The sequence below is a fragment of the Cladophialophora carrionii genome, assembly GCF_000365165.1.
Source record: "Cladophialophora carrionii CBS 160.54 unplaced genomic scaffold supercont1.6, whole genome shotgun sequence".
Classification (NCBI taxonomy): Eukaryota; Fungi; Ascomycota; class Eurotiomycetes; order Chaetothyriales; family Herpotrichiellaceae; genus Cladophialophora; species Cladophialophora carrionii.
In genome coordinates, this window is record NW_008481831.1 from 172,042 (window position 1) to 199,921 (window position 27,880).

General features: G+C 55.6%; 10 protein-coding genes across 10 annotated transcripts; 2 read left to right on the forward strand and 8 right to left on the reverse strand.

The window, feature by feature from the left end:
* Positions 1–2,734: 2,734 nt before the first annotated feature.
* G647_07021 (uncharacterized protein) lies at positions 2,735–5,604 on the reverse strand (the record flags this gene model as incomplete). Its single annotated transcript, XM_008731338.1, has 2 exons — positions 2,735–4,570; positions 4,618–5,604. The coding sequence occupies 2 exons, from the start codon at positions 5,602–5,604 to the stop codon at positions 2,735–2,737; spliced, it is 2,823 nt and encodes a 940-aa protein (XP_008729560.1).
* Positions 5,605–8,111: 2,507 nt separating this feature from the next.
* Positions 8,112–9,222, forward strand: G647_07022 (uncharacterized protein; the record flags this gene model as incomplete). The annotated part of the gene is made up of 2 exons (XM_008731339.1): positions 8,112–8,174; positions 8,227–9,222. The coding sequence occupies 2 exons, from the start codon at positions 8,112–8,114 to the stop codon at positions 9,220–9,222; spliced, it is 1,059 nt and encodes a 352-aa protein (XP_008729561.1).
* A 163-nt stretch (positions 9,223–9,385) lies between these two features.
* Positions 9,386–10,219, reverse strand: G647_07023 (uncharacterized protein; the record flags this gene model as incomplete). The annotated part of the gene is made up of 1 exon (XM_008731340.1): positions 9,386–10,219. The coding sequence occupies one exon, from the start codon at positions 10,217–10,219 to the stop codon at positions 9,386–9,388; it is 834 nt and encodes a 277-aa protein (XP_008729562.1).
* Positions 10,220–10,544: 325 nt separating this feature from the next.
* On the forward strand, positions 10,545–11,051 carry G647_07024 (uncharacterized protein; the record flags this gene model as incomplete). Its single annotated transcript, XM_008731341.1, has 1 exon — positions 10,545–11,051. One exon carries the CDS (start codon positions 10,545–10,547, stop codon positions 11,049–11,051), a length of 507 nt encoding a protein of 168 aa, XP_008729563.1.
* A 310-nt stretch (positions 11,052–11,361) lies between these two features.
* On the reverse strand, positions 11,362–11,856 carry G647_07025 (uncharacterized protein; the record flags this gene model as incomplete). Its single annotated transcript, XM_008731342.1, has 1 exon — positions 11,362–11,856. One exon carries the CDS (start codon positions 11,854–11,856, stop codon positions 11,362–11,364), a length of 495 nt encoding a protein of 164 aa, XP_008729564.1.
* Positions 11,857–12,695: 839 nt separating this feature from the next.
* Positions 12,696–13,649, reverse strand: G647_07026 (uncharacterized protein; the record flags this gene model as incomplete). Its single annotated transcript, XM_008731343.1, has 1 exon — positions 12,696–13,649. The coding sequence occupies one exon, from the start codon at positions 13,647–13,649 to the stop codon at positions 12,696–12,698; it is 954 nt and encodes a 317-aa protein (XP_008729565.1).
* Positions 13,650–14,525: 876 nt separating this feature from the next.
* G647_07027 (uncharacterized protein) lies at positions 14,526–17,128 on the reverse strand (the record flags this gene model as incomplete). The annotated part of the gene is made up of 4 exons (XM_008731344.1): positions 14,526–14,936; positions 15,041–15,902; positions 15,958–17,068; positions 17,122–17,128. 4 exons carry the CDS (start codon positions 17,126–17,128, stop codon positions 14,526–14,528), a joined length of 2,391 nt encoding a protein of 796 aa, XP_008729566.1.
* A 688-nt stretch (positions 17,129–17,816) lies between these two features.
* G647_07028 (uncharacterized protein) lies at positions 17,817–19,604 on the reverse strand (the record flags this gene model as incomplete). Its single annotated transcript, XM_008731345.1, has 1 exon — positions 17,817–19,604. One exon carries the CDS (start codon positions 19,602–19,604, stop codon positions 17,817–17,819), a length of 1,788 nt encoding a protein of 595 aa, XP_008729567.1.
* Positions 19,605–20,290: 686 nt separating this feature from the next.
* G647_07029 (uncharacterized protein) lies at positions 20,291–21,427 on the reverse strand (the record flags this gene model as incomplete). The annotated part of the gene is made up of 3 exons (XM_008731346.1): positions 20,291–21,122; positions 21,209–21,303; positions 21,377–21,427. 3 exons carry the CDS (start codon positions 21,425–21,427, stop codon positions 20,291–20,293), a joined length of 978 nt encoding a protein of 325 aa, XP_008729568.1.
* A 1,648-nt stretch (positions 21,428–23,075) lies between these two features.
* On the reverse strand, positions 23,076–24,958 carry G647_07030 (uncharacterized protein; the record flags this gene model as incomplete). The annotated part of the gene is made up of 4 exons (XM_008731347.1): positions 23,076–24,131; positions 24,182–24,218; positions 24,266–24,493; positions 24,546–24,958. The coding sequence occupies 4 exons, from the start codon at positions 24,956–24,958 to the stop codon at positions 23,076–23,078; spliced, it is 1,734 nt and encodes a 577-aa protein (XP_008729569.1).
* Between the last annotated feature and the right edge of the window lie 2,922 nt (positions 24,959–27,880).

The following is a 27,880-nucleotide window of genomic DNA, read 5'->3' on the forward strand; positions in this document are numbered from 1 at the left end:
CCGCCGAGATGTATGTGCCCATGGGAATGAGTTCCCAGACGGGCTCCTGGTGGTACTTATATCCGAGCAGAGATAAGAGCCAAGATGGTAAGTCGTCCATATCGACTGCCGAACAGATCGTATAACCCCAAGCAGTGGTAGTTGCGGGCATCTCCACGATTGACCGGGATGTTCACCCTCCGGATTCTAGTCCCCAGACCACGGCAACTTGACAGGAAATGAGATAAACAGGGTTGGTTAGGCGCTCCCAAGGCTATCTCCACCTCTTTTCGGTATTCTGGAAGGAGAACACCACGTGCCTGCCATGCTGTTATCCGGTACTGTGAAACACGGTAGCCTATCTAGTCTGACAACCGATCGAGAGACGTGTACCGTGGAAAGAGAGCAACACTGGTAAAGCCAGTGAGCGGTACTGATCGTCAATGCAGTTACATTTTAGGGTGTCCACCAGTTGTGCCAAGCCCGGGCTTTGATACTGCAACCGGCAAGGTCCAGGCGGTCTTGGTGGTTTTATCGCCCAGCCACGCAGCTTATCTTTCTCACTTATTTGCCCTTACCGGGGATCGGGCGAGAAAGGGAGTTGTTTGCACTGGCACTTTCTGTACGGAGTAGTGGCTCGACCATCTTGTACTGTGTAGATAGCCATGAGTCCAGATCCCCCAGCCTCGGTAGGCAACATTCGCGTAGTCCCACGTGGAAGGGGGCCCGGTCTCGATTTGTGGTCAATTGCCCATCTGGTCGAGAGTCTGCATCTCGTTCTTTCGATGGTCTCGCTACTGATTGCAGGAGGTGTCTTGAGCTCATATCAAGGAGTACCGGCGAGAGCGGTTGTGAGATGCCTTAAGAAGACGCCCCGTTGCTTGGCCGCCGTGTTGTTCCCGGAGCTAACTCTCAAGCCTACTTGCCGTTCTCCCTGACACTTGTATACAGCTCATGTGATGGAAGACGACTCTGTACAGACTGACAGGACCGAGCAGCATTCTCAAGCGTCTCCCGCAGTCCTTGAACGCTTGAAAAGAGACACACTTCTCTATATGCTTTTTGGCGGAACGTGGCGCTTGTCATGTGCATGACGGTCGCTCGGTCCAAATTCGACTTCTGCGTAGCGTGGCAGTCACATATACGCCGCCTCGATCATGTTCCGCCTTTCTGCTATACTGGGCACTCTTTCATTGCCATAGTAATCTGTGCAAACTCGCAGACGGGAGTCATGGACAAGGCATCCTACAGCTGAAAAGCAAGGAGATCTTGGGGCGGCAGGACATCAGGTTGGTGAATTCGATGTTGGCGGTCCTTGGTAAGATAGTCTTAAATTCATCGGATTAGAAGATAGTTGGTTCTGTCAACGGAAGGCTGCGTGGCAATAAATTGTGATTGACACTGCAGGGAGTATATGGTGTGGGATCATCGAAGGAAATGCTGTCACAGTGTGTCACGAGTACGGTCTTCCAAACCTTAATGAAATGGCCAGCGATGATGCAGACTTCGCAGACATCGACCATATCAGTAGTAGAGGATGGCGGAACGGCCAACTAGAAGCGGACTGGAAATGATGCCCACGAACAAGTCCATAGAATTTTGAAAACGGAATGACCTCAATCTTGTCGGAAATATCGAGCTGGCAGCTAGTTGTTTCCAAGGGAGTCGCGCCGTCCGGTCATTGCTGCCAGCAAAGATCCCTGTAGAGGGGATATTCCGGCCGAAGAGGGTGGGACCAGACATTGAATACCATAGCTATGTTCTGTATACATGAAGGATTTAAGCAGATGAAGAGAAAGGAAATAAGTGGCTAGCAGGCGGCGAAACTAGAAAGGCAGGTCAGGCGGGGTACTTTGCATATATCACGTGACCAGAAGTAAATGAACCTGAAGCCTCGCACGTGACCTTGATTCAGATGCTCCCTGTCGCCTCTAATACGATCTCCCTCCTTCACCGGGATGCCTATTCGCAACAATCCTCCTGCCACTGCCCATCGCTTCGCCTCAGCTAGTACATACTTTCAGGCCTGACGAACGGCTTCCGCTTGGTCGTTCGATAGACAGCGAGGAGGACCAAAATCGAACTAGTCTCATTGCCGTTTGGCGGGAATCCCGTCGGTGGGCTGGATGTACGCCACCGCCTCCACGGGGTAACGAATTATCAAATTCAGGTCAAGGTCGTGTGGCCGAGCAGATAAACGCTCCCACCGGCAGACATAGCCAGTAAGTTTGACAAGGAGGCTAAACAAACGCCCTCGCAGCTCTGAGCTTACATATTTATATTCCGTCGCAACAACAGGGATGTTGCTAATATGTGGCCAATTTCTGATCAAAATATCCATCTAACAGATATGTGGGAGATCCTCTCTGCCCTCTGGCCCCTGTCCTCGTGAGTGCCTTCTCTTGAATCGTGCACGTGTTGCAGACTCTCTGCTACTGTAGCGTCCATGTCTTTCCGACGCTCTCCGCAGCTCTTTACCTCTCAGCCATATCCAACATCGTAACCCATCACATCGTAGCTCGTCTCAAATGTAGTCTTGCCTCCTGATGAGGATATACGGAGCTGGCCGTGCATGCCTATGTCCCCTGCGGAACGTATGAGTGCCGATATAGCACACGGCGCGACTCGGCTCGGCTCGACTTCGTTGCTTCGGCTCCGGTGAGCCAGCTTTCGACATATTTGAACTTGCAGAGAAATAGCTTGCTGATATTTGTAACCGTACACTGTGCCTATCCCAGTGCTCTACGGTTCTTTTTCAACCATTTCCAACACCGTCGCTGACAGCCGCGTGGGCAAAGAGCAACAGTTCGGCGTTTTGTGGATTTGACGAGTTCGCAGCATGTGTTTCGCGCCAATCCAGCAGCGCTTCATGTACTGCCTCGTCACTATCGATCAGGATGAAGTCGCCGTCTTCGTCCCGATATCGCAACCGAACTGAGCCAGAGGCGATAGAATGGTTGGTGAACCGTGCCAACTTGGCGTCGATACGGTCGGCCAAGGAGCGGAACTGGATGTTGCTGGCTATTATCATCGAGACGTAGTTCTCATCGAAACAGACCTTCGCTTTGAGCTGACTTGGGATATACGAGTCTCCGTCACTCGATGGTGACGAGACTGGAGGTGAGAATGCTCTGCTCTGTGATAGAGAGGGTGCGTGTCCGGGCCGTCTGGCATCAGGGCCGTACGGCTGATCATAGCTATATCCATGACTTGGCATGCCGGGACGCACCGCCTGGGGTAATCCGTACTGCTGATGGGGAGTCCCGCCGCGCGACGGGGGGCCATTGTTCGGCGAGTTGCTTTGACTCCTGCTGGGAGGCACCATCTGCTTTGCCATGTGCGCCGGGATCGGGGGCACATTTGGTACGTTTTCAGATGATGTGTATTTACGGCTCTGTTGAATCATAGGATGCACATCGGGACTGCTTGCCGATCGCATGCGCGGCGCCTGCATACCAGGACCGGACGACGGTCCTCGACTTCGACCATTGGCCAAGTACGGATTCCCATTGGATTGCCCGTTCGGATTTCGAGCCATGGCAGGCGCCGTGTTCCGGTGGGACTCGGGAGCATACATGCTTCCACCAACAGGAGTGGTGCCACGCTGGTAGCCTGCAAACGCGGACTGTGAACTTGACCGGGCTGACATCGAGGATCCTGGCGGGGTGTCCCGATCAATAGGAGAGAAATACGAGCCGGCGGGATAATCTTGCGGAGACGTCAGCGGCAGACCTCTGGTATTGAGCGAAAGGCCGCCCATCTCGGCGGTCGGAACCCGCATGCGCCCGGACGACATGTGAGGACCGCTACCACCGCTGCCGTTGGTCGCGGAACGTGACCGCAGACTCGTGCTTGATGCATTTCTGCTCATGCTAAATTCGGAATGGCCGTTGACGTCTGTGCCGCCATAGGTAGTTCCAGAGAGTCTGCTGTAGTCGTCATCGTCTTCTTGACCAAGATACGGGTTCTCGAGGTTGGCTCCCTGTAATGACAGAAGATGCGTCTCGGATATGCCCCTCGACTTGGCCTCCAGCATGCAGGACGAACGCTGGGTCTCGATCATGTTGTGCCATTTTTGCAGGGTGTCGTCGTTTTTGAATTTGATGATAAATGTTTCCACCGCAGGCTCACCTTTCCACGATATCTGCAAAGAATAATTGCCGGGACTCGTCTGCGGCGTGACCGAGGTGACGTTGGTGAAGTAGATTCGGCCCTTTAAGTTCATCTTGGGCTTGCCGCGAAGACTGAGCGAGGGCTTGCTGTTCGCCAGTCGGTTCTTGGGCTTGTTGGCATTGACATCCTTGCACATGATCAGGATGCGGCTGAAAAGGTAGATGTGATATTCCTTCTCCTCCGACCGCAGCCCGCTGTCCTTCATCACATTGAATGTTCCAAGCAGAAGCAATTCCCCGAACGAAGATATTTGTAGTTGTTTCCAATCGTCGATCCGCTCTTGCAAATCTTGGAGAGCGTCGTCCCTGGTCTCTTTGTCGATAGAAGCATCGGCCTGCATCAGCACGTCTTGAATAATTGCGATGGCGTTTGTCAAGTCGGACTTTAGTTGTTCGTCTTCCGTTTGATTGAGAAGATCCTAGGCAAGTCAATTACAACTCATACGGGCCATCGCGATAGACTAACCTTCAGCAACAACGGATACTTCGTCAACCGTTGAAATGGTTTGAGCAGAAATCCGTTCAGAATGGTTGGGTTGGCGAGCATTTGCTGCGTAAGTGTCGATCGGGCATGAGCCACCATCTTGTCCCATTCCTGCTGGCAAGCGGCTTCACATCTCCTCTGGTTGGCGATGAATGGCTCATATTGCCTGAACGGGTCTTTGTAGTGGACAAACAGTTGCCCCCAGTTTTGCTGGTCCTCGGGTATCTCATTCTGTTGTTCAATACGGATCAAAAATCGTTGCGCAAAATCCAGCAGGTTATTCAGGTTCAGAAAAATATTGTGAATGGCATCGCCCGTCAGCGCGCCGACTTCCTCCAATTCCTTCTTCAAGGCCTGCAAATTCTGCAGGTGATGGACATATTGCCTTTCAGTCTCAACGAGTTCCCTCAAGATATACTGTCTGCGAGTCATCGACTTTGGCGCTTGTTCCGGAGCATTCGAGGCAGCGTCAATCCCATCCCGGGAGTCTTCGCTATCCGTGGAAGGATGTAACTTGCCACTCAGTCGCAGCATATCCAGCACGCGATTGACAAGCTTCGTTACTTTGACAAACCCAGTGGTGTTATCGCTGTATAAGTCGGTGACTGTGAAGGTGTCCGCTGCCGGGATGTTCATCTTCTGCATGCAAGACTTGATGAAGAGGAAGGCAGCTTCCTTCCCCACCCTATCTGGGCGACTCGTGCCAACCACAAGCTCGCCTTCTTCCGGGTCAGACGCATTATAGATCGTAAGCAATGGCAGTCCACTCCGGAAGCATTGCCACAGGGAGGAGACGGGATCCGTCAACCCGTCCGCCTCGCGCTCTTCCATCTCGTCGAGGTAGGGGCGGAAGCCAGGGACGCCAGACAAGCGCCGGCGCAGTTTGATGCATATCTGATATAGTGATTCTCCATCTCTTACATTTATAATGTTGTCCTTGTCCAAGATGGGTCCATGGTCGCCGTTCATTGTTGGCGGCGATGCCAACATGATCGCTGGACCACTTCGTCGCGCCTGGGGTGAAGTTGATGCGCGGAAGGGGCGAGAGGATGGGTTACGGCATGTATCGCTGGGGGACAGTGATTAGCGCGCCGTCGAGTGTTGATGGCGCGACACCAGCGACGACAAGACTGCCAGGACGAGAGCCCGGCACAGAAATTCTGGGGAGACGCGTGGAGAAGTTCGAGTAGGGACCGTGAGTCCAGCCGGAGGGGCTGTCGTAGCAGAAGGCGAACCAGCGCAAGTTGGCGTATAACGAGGGATGTCTGAGACAGAGGGGTCAGTACCGGGGCAGGCGGCAAGCAAGGAGGCAAAACAGGACAATCGAGCATACCACAAAGCGAAACCACGTTTGACAGTCTCCTCGTCCGAGTTGCACGACACAGACGGCCTGACGAGACCGATAGGACGGCGACAAAGGGAGCGATGGAGGCGTGATGGTACGAGGCTCGCGGCCCAGAGATGGTTGCTGCTATTGTTGGCTCGACGATCTCTCAATCAGTCGAGGATATAGCAATGCGGTGTTGTGGTTGGTCGTCGTCGTGCAAAGAGAGCCAATCGCTGGCATGTGAGCAAGGGATAGGCGCGAAATGAGCGAACGAGGGTCGAGGAAGCACCAGGAGCGGCAGGCGGAATCTCAAATCAACAGTACGAGCAACCGTGAGAGACACAGACAGTCAAGTGGTGTCCTCTTGTGTACCGCTAATGCTGGGGGGTGGAAGAGAGGTGAATTGATGCGATCGAGACGAGGCCGGGCAAAAAAGCTTTCGCAGCACAAAAGCCCGCCAAACGCAAACCGTTCGAGTTGTGGAGCGGCGACGTGCGATGCGGGTGCCGGCGATACTGTACTGGGCACAGATGCAGGTGCAAGTGCGAGAGAGCGACGCAGGCCAGATCGAAACTAAACCTGTCTGTGTGTCTGTCTGTCTGGAGTAACAGGCGTGGGCGTGGTGTGCAGTCACAGCTGTGTGCCGGTGGTGCTTCTCTATCACCTCAACGTCTATGTACGAGGTGCTACGTCTCCGTGATCGTCGTAGGAGGCTCCTTCTGTCTCATGCATTCCCTCACCCCCATCGCTTCCTCATCCCTGCCCCTGGTGATTGGCAACAGCGTTGCTGGGATTCCTGCTCCCACTCTTCTCCGGATGCCCCCTGGTTCCCTTGCCCGCAAGCCCACTGCTCGAACAACTGGAAGACCATCGAACGCCCTAAGAGCATCCCTCACCCGTTGCCGCGGGATGGCGCCGCCATGACCGTGTCGCGGAATCACGCCAGTCTTACCAAAACGGTCCCAACGGTGCTCCCAAACCACGCACTCTGCCATTTCTGGCCCAGATGGCTCCGGCAGCAATGCAGTTGGCGCCCAGTGGACTGGGAGGCCCCTCCAGCCGGGCTATCACAGTTTTCTTCCCCGAGAGTGGCTGTTGGAGGCGGCTTTGCCGCCTTGGGGCTAGTGGCTCGCGGCTAGAAATCTGGTGGCTTGTCGCGATGCAACGACTGTCAGGGACTCGGGGCCAACGCCTCCGTGCTGTCGGTCCCGCCCTCTGGATGCAGGCAGAGACATCATACTACAGTGCCTCTGTTTGGAGCTATCGATGGGCGAGCTGGCAAAAGCAAATATACCTGGGTGCTCGATTCGTGCCGCAGCAGCTGCTGGCCTTTGGATCATCCCACGTGAATTCGAGCATGGTCGCGACATTGTTTCATCGTGCCTGAATGAGAAGCCAGGGGCTCGGGTACGAGGGTCGGAAGCTTGTACTTCGTATCCAGCAGAGTCCAGCAAGCTACTCCGTCCGGCTTCGGATATAATGTCTACGCTGAGTGCTCCGTATGCTCGATCCAATCAGGAGACTCCTGTCAGCTACGGACGTCGCCCTCGTTGATGACGACTTGGATCATTACACCTGCAGTCGTGTGTATAGAGCTGGCTTCATTCGAGACGCATATCACTCTTTGGGTGGGCATGGAGTCACTTCTCTTCATTCACCACGAAGGGTACGGCTTGGTATACGGCGGCTCGTGGCTGGCCGCGGCCAGACAAGCTCCTCCCTGTGCCGAGGGCCTTCACTGTTTCCACACACACGCGGCATGACTCTTATACCCGACCGGCAGTGTTGAACCCAGTACACCCCGCATTGTGCGGCCTCGAACAATGGAGACTGTCGACTATCGAGTCAGATGGCTTCAACGTGGTGTGAAATCAAATAAGGGAACACAGCAAATGCCGAGGTCATCTTGAGGTCGAGCCCAGCTCCACCATGCAAGGTGTACCACGGAACACTGAAGAATAGCACACGTCGGTCCATTGCATCTTTGGTATTTGTTGGATCAATGAGAACCTTGTCATCAGGCCTTCTGTGCAGGACAATCTTCAAGACTTATAAGAAGACATTGCAGACTCTGCGCTCCAGCTGACTCGTGCCAGGATCTCCTTGAGCCCCAGACGGCATCATCATAGCAGGGGACCTTACTACCATCATGTCGTACACAGACAAGGAATCCATCCTCGCTCTCGGGCAGATCGACCCTGAGTTTCAGGCTGTGAGTCCATCAGGGTCGCGGGTGGTCGTGTCTGTCGCTGACAACGGTCCAGTTCCTCGAAAAGGCCAACTTGCCGCCACCGGATTACTCGGATCTCACTGACTTCAAGGCCATGGTGGACAAGCGCAACGAAGATGCCATGAAGGCTCTCGGCCAACCGCCACCGGGAGTCAAGCAGAGCGAACTGCAATACCCCACTCAGGATGGCACCAAGCTCCGCGCGAAGCTCTATCAACCGACAAACCCACCCAGCAGCGGTAGCCCCTTGATTGTGCTTTACCATGGCGGCGGGTTCTGCATCGGAGCACCCGAGGGCGAGGAGCAGACGTGCCGTAACTTTGTCCAGGCCTTTGGCGCCGTCTGCATCTCCGCTTCGTACCGACTGGCACCAGATTTTAAATTCCCCTTCGCTCCGAAGGATGCGTGGGACTGTCTGAAATGGGCGGCAGCGAACGCAAAGTCCTGGGGTGCTGACCCGTCCAAGGGATTCGTCATTGGGGGCACTTCAGCCGGTGGAAATATCACCGCCGTCCTGGCCCACGTGGCTCGAGATGAGAAGCTGTCACCGCCGCTGACGGGACAATACCTCGCCATCCCAGCCGTGCTGCCGGAGAAGAAAGTACCGGCCAAGTACCAGCAATACGCCTTGTCATATGAACAGAACAGGAACGCTCCAGTCCTCCCCGTTGCCGCAATTGACATGTTCATGCGAGCATACCAGCCCGACGAGGACGACGGGGTGTGGTATGCTGCGTTCAACCATCCCAAGGGCCACAAGGATCTTCCTCCAGCGTTGTTCCAGGTTGATGGTATGGACCCGCTGAGAGACGAAGCCCTCATTTATGAACGTGTCTTGCGGGAGGAATATGGTGTCAAAACCAAACTGTACGTTTATCCCGGTTTACCCCATCTCCATTGGGGTTTCTTCCCGTTCCTCAAGGGAAGCGAGAAATTCCGCAAAGAGCAGGTCGAGGGTATGGCGTGGTTGTTGGGTAGAGAAGCAGACTTCACCAATGTCCAAACCGCCGCCGTGGCCGCTGGTGTTTGAGACTCAGTCTGGAGTTCTTATGCATTGCCGGTTACAGACTGGCGGTTTGACCTCCCTGGTCTACGAAAGAACAGCGCATAGATATCCTTGTGTATGTCGCAATCAGATGCATCACTCATCACTCGTGTTTCGGTCGGGTCCGTGGATCATCATCATGCTGGCATCATTTCTTCCTCTCCCTGATCTTGAACCTAACTCCATCCTTGTTGACACCGCCTACCGTCCTCGCCATCTTTGCGCGCTGTAGTTCCAACTGAGCCGCCGCCACGAGGATTTCCCGCTGTCTCTTCTTCAAAGCCTCAAGTTTCGCCACCCGCATCTCTTGTAGACGCTTCCTCCTCTTTCGCTCGGCCTTCAGGCGAGTAAGGGCGTCTTTCTCTGCTTGCAGCGCTTTCTTAGACTTTGGTTTCGGCGCTTGGTCATCGACCGATGTAGCGAACTCGGATTCCTCGACATGCGGACTTTGCTCGTCACCGACGCGTGAATCCTGCTTTACTTGGCCATCCAACCCGCGCTTGAGCCCTCTGGGTGCTCCCTTGGTCTCCTCGTCCTCGAACAATGTCTTCTTCCCCAGCCGTCCCTTTCCCAGAGAGACAGCATCCATGCCGACCTCCTCTTGTAACCTCTCAATCTCTCTCCGCCCCTTGGCCGCCACGGTCCTCAGATACCCCGCGTCCTGCGTCTTGAGCAGCTTCACCGCATCGTGACTGAGTGGCCTGCCAGGCACGATTCCCTTGGCGTCTTCGTCGCCGTGCTTGGATTTATGCTTCCCCAGCCCGGCATGCCCGTCCCTGATCATACCGAACGCGAATTCGTCGGGGTTTCTCTCCCGCGCCTTTTGCGACAGTTGCGCGAGTTTCTTCTTTTTGAGGTTATAGTCCTGCGCGCGGAGCGAGTAGTCCTTGTGTTTTTCCAGGATGCCCCATTTCTGGCGGGCAGCGGGCTGGTCGCGCTCCTTGTGCGGCCGCCGCGAGACGGCGTTGCGGAGGGAGGACATTTCGAGAGTGTGGGAAGGGAGGAAAATCAGAATCCGCGGAGCAGTCGAAAGTGTGAAGGTGAAGATGGTGATGTTTTTTTGGAAGTGGGTGTAAACAAAATCGAACGGACATGGAGAATAATTTCGAGGCTCTTTGCAGATGACGAGGACGAGGACGAGGTTCTCCACTTCTTCTGCTACTCGACCTTCACCTTCACCTCAGTTCGAGCTCACCACTTCGACAATCCAACAGCTCCTCGACTATGAGTCTTTGTCGCCATGGATAAATAACGCGTTACACTCGCTTGTGAAGACTCGTATCTCGAATAAGGTGTTACCAATAGCCATGGAGATGGCTCCCTCAGTCGTCGCCGACGTCCAGCCCCCGACCTCATCACAGCCTCCGGCAACCCGTCAAAACAACCTCCGCAACCCGCTCCCTCTCTCTCCCGCCCAAGAACAGGAAGTCCGCAGACTGTACCACGAACGCGCCCGCCGGCGATGTGCCGATGTCATCAAAGACTTTGCCGACTGCGCGCGCGGTCGCACCATTTCCGTGGCGTGGCATTGTAAGGACCAGCATCTGGCCATGAACAGCTGTATGATTCAGTATGCCACGAAGGCCGAGGAGGATGCCGCGAGAGAGGAATGGTTCCAGGGGATCCTTGCCCGGCGGAGGCAGAAGGAGGAGGCACTGGTGAAGGTGGAGGAAAGGAGGAGGGAGGTGATTGAGTTGACGAGACGGCAGGAGGAGAAGGAGCGGATCGAGGCCGAAAGGAAGAAGAAAGAGATGGACGACGCGAAGAAGCTGGAGGGGAAGGAAGCGAAAGGTGGAGGGTGGTGGTTCCGGTGAAGCGGGTTGATTTACTGCTTAAACGGCAGAGGAGTCTTCAATCTTCAGTCTGAGGTCCGCTCCCTAACAGGCTATTCGCATCCAGCATATAACCCCAAAGGAGCTCAAGAGGGGGACGAAATCACTCCTTCGTGATACCATTCCAGCCAACACAGGTCAAGTGCAAGGTTACGAGAGGTTGCTTCTATCGAGCTCCTGCAAAGCGATGGTATCCAGCGAGCCAGCTTGCATCTCATGGGAGCATTAACGGTGCCATCATGATCGGCAGTCATCAACCATGCGCCGCCGCCACCTCACGCTCACCATCAGGCTATTGTCTCGCCGGCATGCGCACCATTTCGAGGTCGTCCCTATCGTCATCGTCATCGTCATCCTCGCTGCCAATCTCATCTTCTTCCTCCCGCGGTTCCGTCAACTCATCCTCCATGGCCTTCAGAAGATCATCCTCGACATGCAATCCAGCTCCCTGGATGGTCGTCTGCTCCGGCACAAAGTCAAAGCCGTCCTGCTGCTCCATCGGCTCGTCCTCCTCGGCGATCCGCTCCAGACGCTGCTTCCACGACTGCATCAGCTCCCTCCGTTCGCGGTTCAGCTCGGCAAAGGTGCGTCTTTCCATCTCGAGTTGTTGGACCAGGCGGGCTTCGACACGGCGATTGTCCAGGATCTGGATGTACAGGAGCAGACCCATCAAAAGCCAGATCACTGTGTTGCTGAGCGCAATGAGGAGTTCCAGGTCTGTTGGCGTTGGCTGGTCGATTGTGGTGGCATTTGCGGCCCGGATGGGGACGCCCAGGACAGTGAGCATTGTGGAGAACTGGGATGAATCTGACGGGGCCAGATGTTTGTGTTGAGGGACGATGCTGTGGTCGATGTCAGCGGCGCGATTCTGCGGGATCACTTTGTATCGATACCGGTCTTTGCCACGGATTTTGGACAGATGTTAATTCGAGAGGCGGTGCGGGATCTCCGATATATATTGCTGTGCAGAAGACATGTTTGCTGTGCGACAAAGCTGTTGACAGCACGCAAACAAGAGATCCCGCCGCGTTGTATAGACTCTGGAAGAAACGGGGCGATATGCAATCCAGGCAGCCAACCGGTGGTTATAAACGGAAGACATGCAAGGCCGCGACAAACAGGTGGCAGTTAGTTTGTCCTCAACTACTCCCTATACATGCCTAGGTAGGTACATACGCACAAAGAACAGGGCTGTTTGAGGGCTGGACATTGCCAACAGCGTCTGCTCAGAAGTCTAATACATCTCATCTCTGGACGGTCTACGGCATGTTGTAGCGACGCGTTGAAGTTAAAGGGCAGTGTAGGTGCACAGAGATTGGGTATGGCTCTATGAATCCATCGTGGATAGCAGAGACGCGGCTGCCTCCTACAGTATGTACATACTTTAGGTAGACGGCATGGAATGGATGACAGCCATGTGCCCCATGGTGCTGCCAATCTAAGAAAGAATGTCCTCCTTCTGGCCACGCGCGTTCATACAAAGCTTGCCTGCTTCCTATCTAGGGATCCTGTAGGCAAGGTTGACGACGGAGCAGAAAGGAGGAACCTCAAGTCTATTCTCTTCTCTTCTTCCCTATGTCTGCCCCCGTCTCGACGCCCTCCAGTCTATTCTCGACATCTTCCTCGTCAAATCACATTCTTCAACTGCTGCCCGGCCAGAAAGCGCCTCAGATTCTCGGCGATCAACCTCTCACTCCCCTGCGGCCTGCCGCCGGCGGCATGGGGACTGATGAAACAATTCGGGGCCTTCCACAATTTACTCTCGACGGGGAGAGGTTCGACTTTGAAGACGTCGAGGGCGGCGCCGCCGATGCCGCCAGCGACCAGGGCATCGTACAGGGCGTCCTCGTCGACGGAGGTTCCGCGGCCGACGTTGACGACCCAGGCGTGGGCGGGCAACAGCTTAAGCCGCTCGGCGTTGAGGGCGTGCTTGGTGGCCTCGCTGCCCGGGAGGATCATGACGAGGGCGTCGGCGGTGGGCAGCAGGCGGGGCAGCTCGTCCTCGGCGTAGACCTCGACGCCGTCGCGCACGCCGCGGCGCGTCGCCACGCCCGTGACGGTGGCGCCGAGCAGGCGCAGCGACGGCGTCAGGGTCTTTGCGATGTTGCCGAACCCCCAGACGACGACGTGGGCGCCGCGCAGGCTCGTGAAGCTGCCCTTGGGCCGGTCCGGCTGGGCGCCGCCCAGGTGCGCGGGCCACTGCGGCGGCGTCTTCAGCTGGTGGTCGCGCATCTCGTGGAACTTGCGCGCCGCCACCAGGAGCAGGCCCAGCGTGTGCTCGGCCACCGTGTGGTCGTGCAGCCCGCTGCCCGTCGTCACCGCGATGGCCTGGCTATCAAACCCGGCGTTGAGCACGTCGTTGGGCCCCGCCGCCAGCGACTGGATCCATTTCAGCCGCTTCATCCGCCTCGCCGCGTCCGTCAGGTTGCCCGCCGTGTTGGACCACGTCACCAGGATCTCCGCGTCGATCAGCTCCTCCGGGATCGGCTGCTTGACGTCGTACGCGTGCAGCGACACGGAGAAGCCCTCCAGCTCGGCCGTGTCGAGGGCCAGCGACGTCGGGTAGAGCAGTTTGGCCATCGTCGCGATTGCGCGCGCTATACAAGATTATGTATATATGAGGTGGTCACTAAGGGGCGAGTAAAAGAGGTATGGTGTGTCGGAGGGGAGATCTCCTGCGTGTTCTCCGTAGTGTCCGACGGTATCCTGGCCGTCGAGATTGAGAAACAACGACAATGGTGGTGGTGGTGGTGGTGGTGGTGGTGGTCGTCGTCGTCGTCGTGGTTCACGCTTCTTGCAATCAGCTGCAACGGGCCCGCGACACAGATATAATTACAGCACAGCACACCAAGAAGAAAGTCAATTGCAGCCCCGCCAAGTCAGATACTGACGCCGCCCATCTACGTCTTTATGAGAGGTCGGTCGGCTGCCGGCGCACATCGGGTCTCTCTCCGCGATTGTGATCATTTACCATCTGCCGAGCTGGGGCCCGTCTCGTACGCCGTCCTCGAAGATTTCAATTGCCGACGGGCCAGTGGGATTGTGGCGGGAGTTCGTTGTCCTGTCTTTGTCCCGGGGATGAATGCAATGGTTGAGCCTACGGTCTTGCTCGATGTGAATCCTTGTAACATGTTCTTCCATATCGAATGCTGCCGCTGCCGCTGACGCGGGCGCCGTTGCTAATGGTGATGCCCTGAGATCTACGCTTGCTCCAAGTACCTTGCAAATGCCGTGTATAGCGAACGAAACTGAACCGAATGCTCTAATAGAACGCTCACACGAACACTTTCAGACGAAAGCCCACACGAACGCTTCAGACGAACGCTCAAAATATAACCCGCTATTGGAAACCCCCCGGAACCAACCCAAGACATACGAAAGACGCAGAAGTAGCTGGCCCCAAACTCCTTACCCGGGAGAGTGCTGCACTTCGTGCTGATACAGTAGTTGCATCCGTCAAACGACGTGCTCGGCTCCCCTGGCGTGGTCGTCCACGTGGATGCTCGGCCCCGGGGCACCCGAGCTCGCAGATCTAGGTCGACGCGCCGCGTTTGTCGATGCGGTTGCCGACGTCGCCGGTCGCAGTACCTCTCCCGATCGCATGGTAACCTCGGAGGTGAAGCTCGTCGTTCTCTTGTGCGCATCCTCTTCTTCCGCCCACGCCAGACTTTCGTCCGGAAGAAGAATTGCTCGGTCGATCGAGACGGGCAGTCCTCGGTGCCTGCCTCGAAGCATGACCGCGCAAAGCACAAGTTTGGACGTCAGGTGCCAGGCTCCACAGAAGGAGTAGTTGTTCCAGGGCACTCCAACACTGATGCCGACGCAGCCGTACGCGCTGATGACTTCGAAGATGATGTTGAACGTGGACTGTTTTCCTTGTTAGCAGACAAGCACAGCCGCCACAAAGTACCAGGCTGGATCCCCGGTGGGCCAGATCGGCACGGGTCTTCTTCAGGATGGAGGGTACTTACAAAGTTGACAGGATCCCGCTCGAATTGGCCCGTCTCGATGGACGTGATGGCGAAGACTGCGATGGCAATCCACCACAAGTCGTGGCCAAGCTGGGATCGGAGCTGTAGTCGGATGAAATCCTCACGGTTCCATGTTGGGTTCTGTGTCGCGTGGCCGCCGTGGGTCATTGTGAGGGTGCGTCTTAGCCCAGTCAAGAGTCCTTCCTTCTTGTCCTTCTGCGATGTTGTCCCCTCGTTGTCCTGATAGAGTGGAAGCTCGTCTGCGAAGATGCCGAGCGATCGTTCTTCATAGACGTTTGTGTTCCGGATCGTCATCGTGACCGGGAAGGCGCTCAAATACATCATGAGGACGTACAGAACGAGCAACCCGGACCGCAGCCCTGATATGGATACGACGTAGAAGCCACCACTTCTCACCGCAAAGGCTTGAAACAATCCGGCAACGATCCGGAACCCTGTAGGAAGCGAGTCAACCACCTCATTTCCAATGTTGAGGAGTTCAAACGCAACCCAATCAACGGCGTTCAGAACCACCACACTGGCGACCAGCCACCAGGTGGCTGCGCTGGGGAAAAGGTTCGTGTAGACCCTTCGAGGATGGTCCAGGCAGAATTGAACGGTTCGCCGCCGTCTCTGCCATTCCGCCGAAGCAGAATCCTCAGGCATCACCTTGCTGAAACTCCACAGAATCAATCGAAGAAACGGCGGAAAGAGTGTATTTCCTGCAAGGATGAGCAGACTGAGCGTCAACATGCAGTAATAGCTCGTGTTGAGCGCGACGGCGTTGGCATCAAGGAGAGCCATGCCGCTGTTGTTGAAAGCGCTGACGGCGAAGAAAGCACCGGTCCAAAAGGGATTCAGCCTATACTAATAGTCAGGGGGAACATGGCCACGTCGAGAAAGAGACAATCACTCACCCATTCGTCGACGAGATGTGTGGACGGTTGGCCGTTATCCAAGCCCCAACCCCCAGAGCGCCAAACAGCTGGAAGAGGGCCAGGTAGACCGGCACCAGCCATGACAGAAGGCAGATGGCATCATATTCGATCCCTCCGAGTTTCCGCCTCTCTTTTTCGCTGAGATGGTGGAATTGGGAGTTTCTTCCCAGATACCCCCCGACCGTGTCGATATAGCTGTGCACCTTCTTCACCCATGGGCCCGGTTGCGCTGCAATGTCGTCGATGGCGCAGTCCAGCGTCGCCTCGTGGATCTCGACCGGTCGTGCATTCCGCGGGTGGTTGTCCAAGCCTCGAGCACCGACACCGCGGCCTTCGAAGAAACTCGGGCTGTGACGCATGCTTCGAGATCGCGACTCTGTGCGTTCCACAGGTGGGATTGACTCGGCAAATCTGATGTGGCCCATATGGGAGTCATTGGTGGTCGTGCCTGTGACATGTGGTGGTCCCGACCCAGTCTGTGTCTCTGCGGGCGCCTCCAAATCCTGCGGACGATCCGATAAGCTGGAGGCATCCTTATGCTCGGGGAATCTTGGACCCGCCTCCACCAGGCGCCCACGCAACGCTCCAGAGGCGACGGTGGACTCGCGGCCATTAGAGTGGCCCTGGTCTCGTCTTGACAAGGTGAAGGCACGTGTGCGCGGCCTGTGCTGTCGTTTCCGGCGTTGCTCGACAAGCTCCGCGAATTTGCTCTCAAACGCCCTCTTGCGTATATGGAGGATGGACGACGACACGAAAATGGCAGACCCAAAGATGATGAGGAGGAACAGCAGAATCTGCTGCCAGGTATTCAGCTCCGACAGATTGACCGTGTTCAAGCCTGCCTCTGTCATGGCGGAGACGCAAAGGAAGAGACTGTCGATATAGGGGACAGACTTGGCCGGAGTCGATGAGCCCCAGAAGATCAGACTGGCGACCAGCGTGGAGGCGACGAAGTAGAAATAGTGCCATTGAATGAAAGAGAGACCGGCGACGCCTGGGTAGACATGGTGACGCACCCAGGCCACAGCTCGCTGTCCCACGGTCTGTCTCTTGCGTCTCTCGGGGCCAGGTGGAAGGGAAGACGATGACTCTGAGCGGCGAGGTCAGCTTTGGACGAAGACGGGCTGAGTTACGCGCCCTTACTTTCCATCGCGCCTCATGCGCTTGCTGCGTGCGCGGAATGTAGTAGGATCCCTCAATCAGGGTCTCGACAGTTGTCGTAAGCCATGGTCGAGATGCAGCGGAAGCCGAGGCACAAGCAGACGGACCGCTGAAGGAGGAGAAGAAGATGGAAAGAAGGAGTTTTGGTGTCGGGCTCTTCTTTAAATTCCCCGTCAGGCTCCTTGACAGGGATTCGTGCCCGCCAAGCCGCCGCTGTAATGTAAGCGTCTCTTTCAGGCGATGGCGCCACCAGCTGCTGAACATTGGACCAGCGATGCTGTAGGATCAGGATCAATCAATGTGCCAACAGAGTGAAGTCTGCGCGATTGTGAACACCGCGTAGGCTCCAGGCAGAGGACAGCGGTGGAAACAAAGGTGGATCGAACAGAGCTCCATGGCATTCATTCACTGTCTAATTATCTGATTCCACCTGGACCTTCAGTTCCATTTCATTTGTACGTCTATTGCAACTGGCCGTCGCTGAGCAGTGGAAACGTCCAGCGCAGCCAACCATAAAAATCACGACCACGTCACCCAACATCTGCTTCTCACCGGATCACGAGGACTGTGTTCCTTTCAAACCGCGTCCTTGCAGGAAAGCTAAGCATTCCCAGAGCCCAACTCCACATCACCATTCTCTACTCGCATGTGAACGCTTCCTGGCTTCCGTCCTGCGATCAAGCACTCGGTCTCCGAATGCGTAGGGACCTCCTCGGTGGCGTGCCGTTGGAACTCGTCGTAGCTGCAGTACCACTAGCGACCAAGATGGTTGAGTCACTTCCTTGCTGCTTCAAGCTCGGCCGTCTGAGTTCGCGCCCCGTTGCATAGATTGCGTTTCCAGTTTGCTTTCCGGAGGACTGCCCTGCGGCCTTCTTGGGTGATCGTGACTCTGAGCTTGCCTGATCTGCCTCGGCAGTCCCATTGGTATTGTCTGTCTCTTCTTGCGAACCTCTCCGTTGAGGGACTTCACTATCCATTCTCTTGCTTCCAGGGAACTTGGTTCTTTTGGTCTTCGACGGTGGGGTTGCCGCTCGCTCTGGCGTGTCTCGACCTCGGGGAACTTCTGGAGCTGGGGTCGGGGTCGGCGTGGCGGCCGGAGTGTCACCTGGTGTGGATATGGCGCTGGCGTTCTTCGGCTTGGCAGCTCGTCGTCGAGACTTTTGAGTCTGCGATGTGCCCACGTTCTCCTTGTTGGTTGTCCCGTCTCCATTGAAGAGTTCCTTGTTCCGCGGTCTCTTGTCTAGACCTCGCTGCTTCCAGAAACGCCACTTCTTGAACATGGCGAAACTTCGAATGGGATTTTCATTTTGCAGCAGCTTGTTCTTCCAATGCTCTGCCTTGACGGGGTCGGTATTGAGCCACAAGTGATCTTCTCTAACCGCTTCATGCAACTCTGCGTTCGTCCAACTATGATTGTATTTGTCCTCCGCCGACAACTCTCGCCAGTGTACTCTCGATGTGGAGGCCGCTTTGGTGGGAGCTTCGGGTGCAGGCGTGCCGGCCACGGTCGGCTCTTGCTCCTTTGCTGCTCGTTCCTTGGCTTTGGTGTATTGATTCGGGTGCTTTGGCCGTGGCTGCTCTTCACCGTTGACGGGTAGGCCGACTTTCTGACGCTTGGAGCTGGGGGTGTCTTCCCGGCTGTCCCCTCCAGAAGGGCTGCCTCGCTTTCGGCCACGGGGTGTCGAAGCTGCAGAAGGATCCTCGGACACGTCGCGAGTGGTTGGGACCTTCTTGCCGTCGAAGCGTGTTCTAGTCAAGCGCTTGTTGACTGCCTTGTCTGGAGTTTCACCTTGGTGAGCTTCATTGCCCTCGGGAGACACAGGTCGAACAATCTCGCCGTTCGCATCAACATTGCGCTTAACATATGTGATGTTGTACTCGTCATGATGGACTTGTTGTCTCGGAATCAGTCGGCGGCCAGTGCTGTCAATGACCGGTTCCCACCCGTCGATGTTATTGGGGTCCCGTGCTTTGGCGACCATGGCCTTGTACTCGCGTTCCTTGGGAACAAAGCCGCCCTGTTCAAATGGCTCTTGAAACAAGCGGACGTCTTGCTTCTCGCGCTCGCTTAGGTCATCAGCGGATCTGAGGCCAGGGATACCGGCATGGAGCAGGGCAGGGCGATGGGCATCGTATTTGTAGCCGTACAACGCAGCTTCCTGCCTTTCCTGGAACTCATCTGGTGCTTGCAGCGTTTGAGGATTTCTGGGACTAGTCCTGCCTCTGATCGCTGCGATCTGGCCCTCGATCTCGAGGTATTCGTCTTGGGCGATTTTCATGGCGATCTGATTATTTGAACTTGCAGCATACAGCTGTTGATGGTTGAGTTTGGCGAGATTCAAGATGAAAGCTTGGGGGTCGGTGAGTGGTCGCCATCCCTCATCGTTGAGCTCTTCAGAACTGTAGAGAACAGGCCGGGTAGAAGTTTCGCCAAACGCGGAGTGCCAGAGAGAGTCGATCTCCATGGCGGCCAGAACTCCGGTCTGTAGATCAAGGGAGTCTATCTGAATTGTCTCCCATGCAACTGGAGAGAAAATGAGGTTGTGAGGGCGGTGCTTGGTGGCCGGATGAGAGAGAGAGAAGGAGTTGTGCGGCAAGAAGTAAAAGCTGCCGGAAGAAAGGCAGTGACCGTACGATTCTTAGTGCGCACAAAGATCCGATCAGAATGTCGCGTGTCAGCCAATCAAGTGGGTATTGTTCCTGCTATACGAGTGAAGAACAGAACAGTCTGAATGAAATCATGGCATTCAAGGTGCGGCAGCGTATGCTGAGATGGCTGAGAATGGGCTTACAGAATGAGCAGTTAGTGATGCCCGGCCACCAATGAGAGCGCACCCTCCGCCACCGATGCAGCCAATCAGAATTTGGACATTGATGGTGGTGTGCACAATTTCCAACGCGTAGATGCAGGTCCGTGTTGAGTCACGTGTTCACCAGAACATCCAGGAGCGTCGGGGACAACTTGTGAGAAACACGGCAAACCGATCAAGCATGGAATGGGTCCAGAAATACGGAGTACGTCTATCGGACTAGTTCGTCTATGGGACTTTTCGTGGTTTGCAAGCAGCATGGCGGCCCGATGAGTTGCAAGGCGTGAACGTGACCCCGTCGCTTTCGACAACGTATCGGTGGAAGCTCTGCTGCGATCCGATCATGAGGCATCAGCATGCTTCCGCCTCTCCCTCAGTAGCTTCTCAGTGGTCTTCTTCGCCTCGTCGATCCACGTCTCATAAGTGCCCTCCTTGATCTTCATCTTGACCACGCCCTTGAGAACCTCGGCCGTGAAGCCGACAAAGTTATGTCGCCGCAACGCGTTCTCAAAATCCCACTGCGCCCGCTTCCGCTGCTCCCGCTCAAGCAGTTCATTATCCTTGAAATTGTACGCTTTGACTCGGAGGTCCTCACATATTGCCATGAGGTTGAAGTGAACCTCTCCCGGCGGATATCGCTCAATCCGCCGTTGTAATACAGGAATGATCTTGTCGGGGAACTCATCTGGCGTGCAATCACCGTGTGATATGGGGTACGGCTGCAGTCCATCCAGCTCATATAGTTTTCCGTGATGGCATGTGTACCCAATAAAGTGAAAGACGTCTTCAGATGCAGCGCCTGGGTCGCGCGCAGACTCGTCGACAAAAGGGCTAGATTTCGCGAAGCTGTTGTGCACCGTCCGGATCATCTCTGAGTTGGACAGCGATTCTCCCCTCAACCCGGCATCGAAGCCTGTCGTGAAGTCCTTGAACTCTTGCAGTGATGGCCCAATATCGATGGCGTCTGGTCCGGCGGATGCACTCGACGTGTCATTGTTCAGCACTACGGAGAGGACGGCTTGCGTGCCACAGGCATTTTGAATGGTCTGCGCCGCGAAGAAGAGCCCTTCCTCGTCGACTGCGGTTGTGTCGTAGGTGCCGTCCTGCGGAGCGGCTCTGCTTTCAGATGATGACCCGATCCACTTGAAGAGGAATATCACGCCGTAAACGGGACTGTGGCCGGTAACACAGATGTCAGCATCGCAGAACTACCTCGTTCGGGGGGCGGATGTGGAGTTCTTGCGCGACCTTCTCGTTACCTCAAGGCACGTATCGAATCAGCGTCCAGCGATATCAGCTCTTCACACTGCACTCTCTTGACTCCCAGCTGCTCGATCAGGGAAGTGAATACGCCCTGCGCATTTGAGGAAGCATGTCAGCAGTGCTCCCAAGCCGTGAAATGAGCAGGCGACTTGTTGCATGCTTACTTCGTCGGACTCGATGGTGCTCCAACCACCGCTCGCCGCATCTTCCGCCATATTGATTGCCCGGAAGGAGAACGGCTTCGAGGTTGGGATGCACTTCCAATGCTCGTGTCGTTGGTGGTGAATATCGTGAATCGCGTGTCAAACTGCGCCCGTCGTCATTTCAAATTCGAGCGGGTCGGACGACGTACGTAGTATAATTAGAACCGAGCCAGTGACATGGATGGAAGCACAGGGCTCAGGTACACGGTACAGTACTCGCACCCAGTGCGTCCGGCTCTGGCAGATGACGATGACGGGTCTGACCCGCCCGAGTAACCTGCAACCACGGGCGAAAAAGGCGTCTGGAATCCCCGAAAAAGCGGCAAGTCTTAACCACGTAGCTCGTAGTGACAGTGAAGCCTTGCGCCTCGGGTAGTTTTAGCGGTGGGATTGTTGAGGCCACCGCATCAGGAAATTTATCATGTGCGATCACGCAGCACGAGACACGACCCGGTTCTACAGTACGAGTAGCACAGTACATCCCTGCTTCTAGAGCAGGCTACTCGATGCGATGCCATGCCATGCGAGACTGGTGCTTCTCAACGACAAGCCCTATTGGTCCCCAGCCGCCTTTGAAGTTGGCGACGGCTAAGGACTGCGGTTTCGCCACAGATGTAACGCGGCCGCTTCGCGACATCGACGACTTTCCGGCCTCAGGTGCTGCAGTTGGAGCACGTCCTTCGTATTGCCAGGGCTATGATCCCGGAACAGTAATGACCCTTTCCTATGTAGGTATGTACCTCGCATGGTGTGTATCCATTCAAGCTTCCCCAGCACTCGTCCCCAGGCCATAGCATACGACCATAATATGTCACATCTGGAGCCCCCGGCATATGCCCACCTACTGCCAGAGTCATACACAGCTCTGGGGCCATGGGCCCAAGCGGCGCGTGCACCCCTGTTCCCAGCTTACCACCCGGGAAACAAGTCATCCCATAACGAGCCAAGAAGTCGTGTCGAACACCTGGCCGAGAATATTTTCTCACACACACACCCGTCGTAACGTCAAGCATCTGTTGGCGGCGGATATCAGCCGCTAGGAAACATGTTGCTTGTTCCGGACAAGGAGGCAATCAAGCCGACGGCGAGCATATCTGGGGAACAACCAATGATCATGCGCCGCCACTGCAGCGCTGCTCTCATCGAGATTCTTCAGTACAGTCAGTACGAGCAGTCGTCACATTGGCCACTGGGAGACCGCCGCCCAGCGGTTTCGGGCAGGCTTGAGATCAGTTGGGATGTAAAGAAATAACGGCGTGCACATTGACCTCTCTGTCATAACGGATATGTCTGGGCCATCCAACGAGCCGACAGATTCATCTGCTTCTGGCGTGACCGCCCAAACACCAAGCTTTTGACATAAGATCACCGCCATGTATAGATTTTCACCAACCTGATCGTCAAAATCATAAACTCCTGGCGCAGTGGCCTTGTCTTTTTCATGTGTCCGATTTCATACCTCGCTTCTCAACGCCTCGCTAATACCCGTGAATTAGTCCCCTGGAATTGTCGGTGCCCGTCGTCTCACGTCATCGTGTTCATGTGGTCCATCCTCACTGTTGCCGTTCCTTGCCCTTGTCTTGCTGTGACTGCTGCAGCGACGGAGACGTGGTCGCCGGAGGAGTCCTGTGCGGAAGAAGAATACTCAGTCGGTGTTCGTCTAAGTCCAGAGTTGTGAAGGAGCGACGAACCGAGTATTCATATTCAGGCTGCCGTATGGGTTGTACGGTGCTTGAATTTGCCCAAAGTAGTCCATCCTCGACCCTGGCAGCTCGTGGTTGCTTCGCGGATGCTGTGTCGCGGGTGACCCGTATACCATTGCCATTGCATGTGGGCTGCCAGACGCGAGACTTCGATCACTCATGGAATGAGTGCGGCCGAGCGATGATACAGATGACATTGATGATTCTCGCCGCGGTTCCCCCGGGCCTAGAGCAGCTTGAAAGTAAGCGGATCCGGGCAACGGCAGGATGCCAGGTGCATGGAGGGGTGAGTTGGAATAGAGCGGTGCAATCGGTACGTCGGTACTGGAAATGGGCATCCGCGGCGCGGCGTAGGGACTTCCTTGGGGGGAATAGCGATAGCCCTCGATGCTTTGACCACTCTGGCTGTTGTGCCTTTGCCTTAGCCGGTACGAAGTCATGATCTGTACAGGAACATCTATCAGAGACAACGCCACCTGGATGCTTGTGTCTTGAGGTTGGGTGGTTCGTCTTGTTCTGAGCATGTCGTGTACTCGCTCCAGTGGGAGTACGGACATGCTTCCAAGGTAGGCGCCACCGATATCTGGAAACAACGGCTCGATGGCAAGTGCGCTTGCGTAAAGATGTGAGAGTAAAGTTAGAGGTGCCAAATCCGACTCGCCTGCGCGTAAAATCAGTGGTGGCAGCCAAAAGATCAGATCTCTCAATGGCTGTAAGCGGACGAATGCTTGCTCAGGTGCTTGAGTCGACAAGTCGCGTTGTAAGTCTTGGAGGTAATCGACCAACCGTCCCGCGTGCTCTGCAAGTTCCTCACTGGTTGAGAGCCGCAGCCTCAAGTTGTGAAGAGCTGTAGTGATTTGTTCGACTCGTCGTAAGTCTTCATGAGGGATCGACAATTGCGCATGAGGCATGGTTGGAGTTGCCGGAGTCCTAGCTCGAGCTACTGTCCTCTGGTTTTCTAAGTACCGAGCCAGGTCGGACTCGTGTATCCACTGCCGCATGGCACTCATGACCTGCACGTTGTCAACATCCTTCGCGTCAATTGCAGGTAGCGCGCACGTACGGTTGACACCCCTTGTTGGAGGGAGGCCCAGCCCCGCCTGTCTCTAGTTAGCTTTCATAAAAGAGTGTGGATGGTCATTCTCACCAGTCCGTTGCCTGCCACGACAGGAGAATCGAGGCGGCGAGAATCGCTTCAGAATTCTCCCTAGAGAACGCACCGATGGCTTCGTGGAGCCCCTTGAGGGCGACTCCTCGATGGTGGTACGCCAGATTGTCTGTGTCTGGGTTCTTCGTTTGCCACGCGAGATGCGATGCAGACAGCGCAAGCAGTGCGCTCATAGCAAAATCATGCGAGAGCGCGGCAGAGATGAGTCTGAACGCCGCGTTAGCGATCTGGCGCCTTGATGTTTGACACCTCATCTTACGAAGGTGTCTTGAAACCCCACGCCGTGCATGTGCTGTATCCTCGATGATACATGTCTGTTGACAGCGTCGTAATGTGGTGGATCAGGCGTAGATCAATTGTCGAGAACCGCGTCCAGTACACTCTATCTGGCACTTGAAGCTCCTGTAGAGGAGATTCGCCCGACATGCGCCAGTTGTCAAGGCGACGCTGGAGTTCGGGGGACATCAATAGGTCGGGTGGTTTGGCGCCTTTCAGAGGCTCCTCGCCGGCTGCTGGCATGTCCATGTAGTCGCACCGGCAATTGTGTTTCGTACAATTTCGACATTGGGGGAAGTTCTCGTCACAGCGTATGTGTCGCCGCTTGCAAGTTTTGCACCCCTTTCTCGACTTGGTGTGGCTCTTGCGAGGTGGGCCACCCCCGGGTCCAGCCATTTTCCGAGCCAGCTTGAACAACTCTGTGTCGATTTGGAGCTTGCGATCCCAGCCTTATCTGCTCCAAACCTAGACACTCCGTGCAGCAGCTACTCACCGAAGCTCGAGAAAGGGAGGAGCGTTGTCCCGAGCAAGGAGTGCCTCCCTCTATCCTGAAAGGGAAGGAATGTTTGTATATTGAAACGACCTTTGCTACATTCAGAGACGTGGGCGAATGTTGTAGTCAAAAAAGGCAGTGCCAATCTGGACTCTGAAGGGGAGCCCTCGTATTAATGAGTAAGGCTGAAATAGATTCCGACCCACAGGACAAGAGCGGGCTGGGGAATCCGAGGAGCAGCAGGAATGGGATTCAAAGGCAAGAAGGGTATTGAAGAACAAGTGGATGGTATGACCACTGCCCTGGCTCAAGTCCCTTCATCCGCGGGCTCGATCGTCAGCGGGAGGGAAAGTATGGAATGTGTCATAGCAGACGCAAGTGTGGTGAGCCGGTGACATGGGTGGAGGGATAAGGAAAAGACTTGGGTTGCCACGAGGTCCCATTGTCGGTCAAGTACGAATCCGAGGCCTGAAATAGGATCAGGACACGATATGCAGTCCGGCTGGAAACAACTCGTGCTCAAGCTACTGCATCGCCTGGGAGGGGCGTTTGACGGAAAGCAACAGGCGACGGGAAAGCAACAAACTCAGCCTCGATGCCGCCGCGGCATCTTCCACGCCCTGTCTTTGGCTTTTACTGTTGAGCGTGTGTCTGGTTGGGGCAAGTGCAGCTCCCCAGCGCAAGTGTAGGTCGAGGAGACCAGCAGCGAAAGTCCAGCTGGTCAGTCAGTGGCTGCGGCGTCTGAAACGGTGGAGGGAATGGGAGGCTGCCCGCGGGTTGCCGTGCCCTATGGCATTCCCTGGGCTTGGCCTAAAGTGACTAAGCGCGCCTTGGAAGAAGATTTCTCACCCACCACCCAACCTGCTTGACAGAAGCCCTGTGGGAAACTAGTCGCAGGGGGATCGCGATGGGATCGAATCATCTTCAGGGCGTGTCAGACAGAGCTGCCATGCTCGCCGAGGTCTAGCGTGGACAAGGCAAAATAGCGTTCGCGGGCGGCGATTGAACATGGCCAGAGAACCGACGCTCTGGATTCGGCATGGGATAAGCATGGTCATGGCCCTAGGCAGTGGTCAGTCAAGGCCATGCAAAGGGAATGTCCAGGCTGGCTCTCAGTCTACCACAGTACACAGTATGTTCCGCGGCACGTCTGACTTGCACCGAGTACTTGAATAGGACAATCACGGTGCCTGGTGGGCCATATTTGGACTGGATGAGATGGACGAGCAGGGCATCAGCCTGATGACAGAGGTGGGCGGGGACATGGAGAGTCTGCTAGAGTGGATATCGACGGGTGGGTTTCGGAGGGTATCGGGCCATATGCAGCCCTGTCGAGCGTGGCATAGCATGCTTGTCCGGTCAAGGTGAGCACAGCTTGAAGAGGGCAGAAAAGGCAGAAAGCGCCAGGACCGCAGGCGTGCAGGACCAACCAGACGGGAAACTGGGTGAGTCAAATGCCAAGCGCAGCTGAATGCCTCGTGGCCTTTTTCGCCCTGCAGCAACGAGCAACTGCAATGCCTGGCGTGACTCAAAAGGGCTGCTGGAGGGCAGGGCCGCGTGTAATTGGTCGGTGAAGCGTACCAGAAGCAACCTAATTTGTCGAGCTTTCTGGTAGTCCGTTGCGGTCCCCTGCAGCAGCCGATTGAACCACTGAAAGCAGTGCTGCAAGCTAACTCCCGATTACAGTGGGATTACCAAAGTTTACTCCGCAAGGTCGGTCAGAAGCTGGTTCAGACAGTCCCGAGGGAAAGGTCCATGATATCGGGTGTCGTCGTGGTCTGCCGGGCAATAGGCCAACTCGCCTCTCAGATCCCTATGAAGATACACACAGTCGGAGGCCTGCCACCGGACGGCTGATCTGGAGCCCGATGACTGAAGGCAAGCATCCCTGAGGCGGGGTAGTCAAACCTTTACATCCACAACAATCACCGTTTGTCGTCTCGTCCTGCACTTGGGGTTGCGGCTCCTTCGCGGCCGTCATCATGCGACTTGGTCAAGCATTGCTACGCGAGTTTTCAGTGGCCATATCGTACACGCTTCTGCTTTGATCGCCCCATTGACGTCGACTCACGGTGTGTGACTCGAAGCGAACCACAGGGCATGGGGCATGCCACTTTCACGTTGATTCCCCAAGGAAGGCTTCTGCCCATGTCTGCTTTGATCAAGCAGGCTGCAGAGTTATGATACCATGTGTGGACAGAGGGGGTTGCTGCTGTTGGGTTAGACTGTGAATTTGAGCTGCAGGTGCGCGGGGTTCTAATCCACAGGCCCCAGCAGCTATCGGTGACCAAGTTTGCCGGATTTCTGGGAGGCAGGACAGAGCCATGTGGGCACCCCTGCTTTCTCGCTTGCACGAGAATCTGGACAGGTCTGTGGTCCCCACCGAACGCCCCGTTAGTGTGGATGTGGAAAGGTCAACCCTTGGAAAGGCCAGGAAGACGTCGAAAGTTTCGCACCTTTTGCTCTTCGCTTAAGCTCTCCAGATCGTCGCCGATCACAAGCTCTATCGCAGAAAATGGCAGACCTACGAAAGCTAGAAGAGCTGTGAGGGGTTATGGCAATAATTCAACCTACAGTAAATGTCAGTCTTTGGTGGCCCCTAGGTGGTCTCGGACACGAGATTACGTCAGGGGGCAATGTCCGCTGGTGAGATTGCCAACCGGTCTCCTACAAAGGTACCTAGACTTTTTGCAGAGGTGGTCCGGAAAAGGGCCCAAGGAACCAGCTGTGGCTTCAGAAGACGTTCGAGCAACGCCCGCACGTAGTGTGCGTTCAGCAAGCCACGAATGCTGTTCGGCCGAACCCAAATTATCCCTCGACGTCCT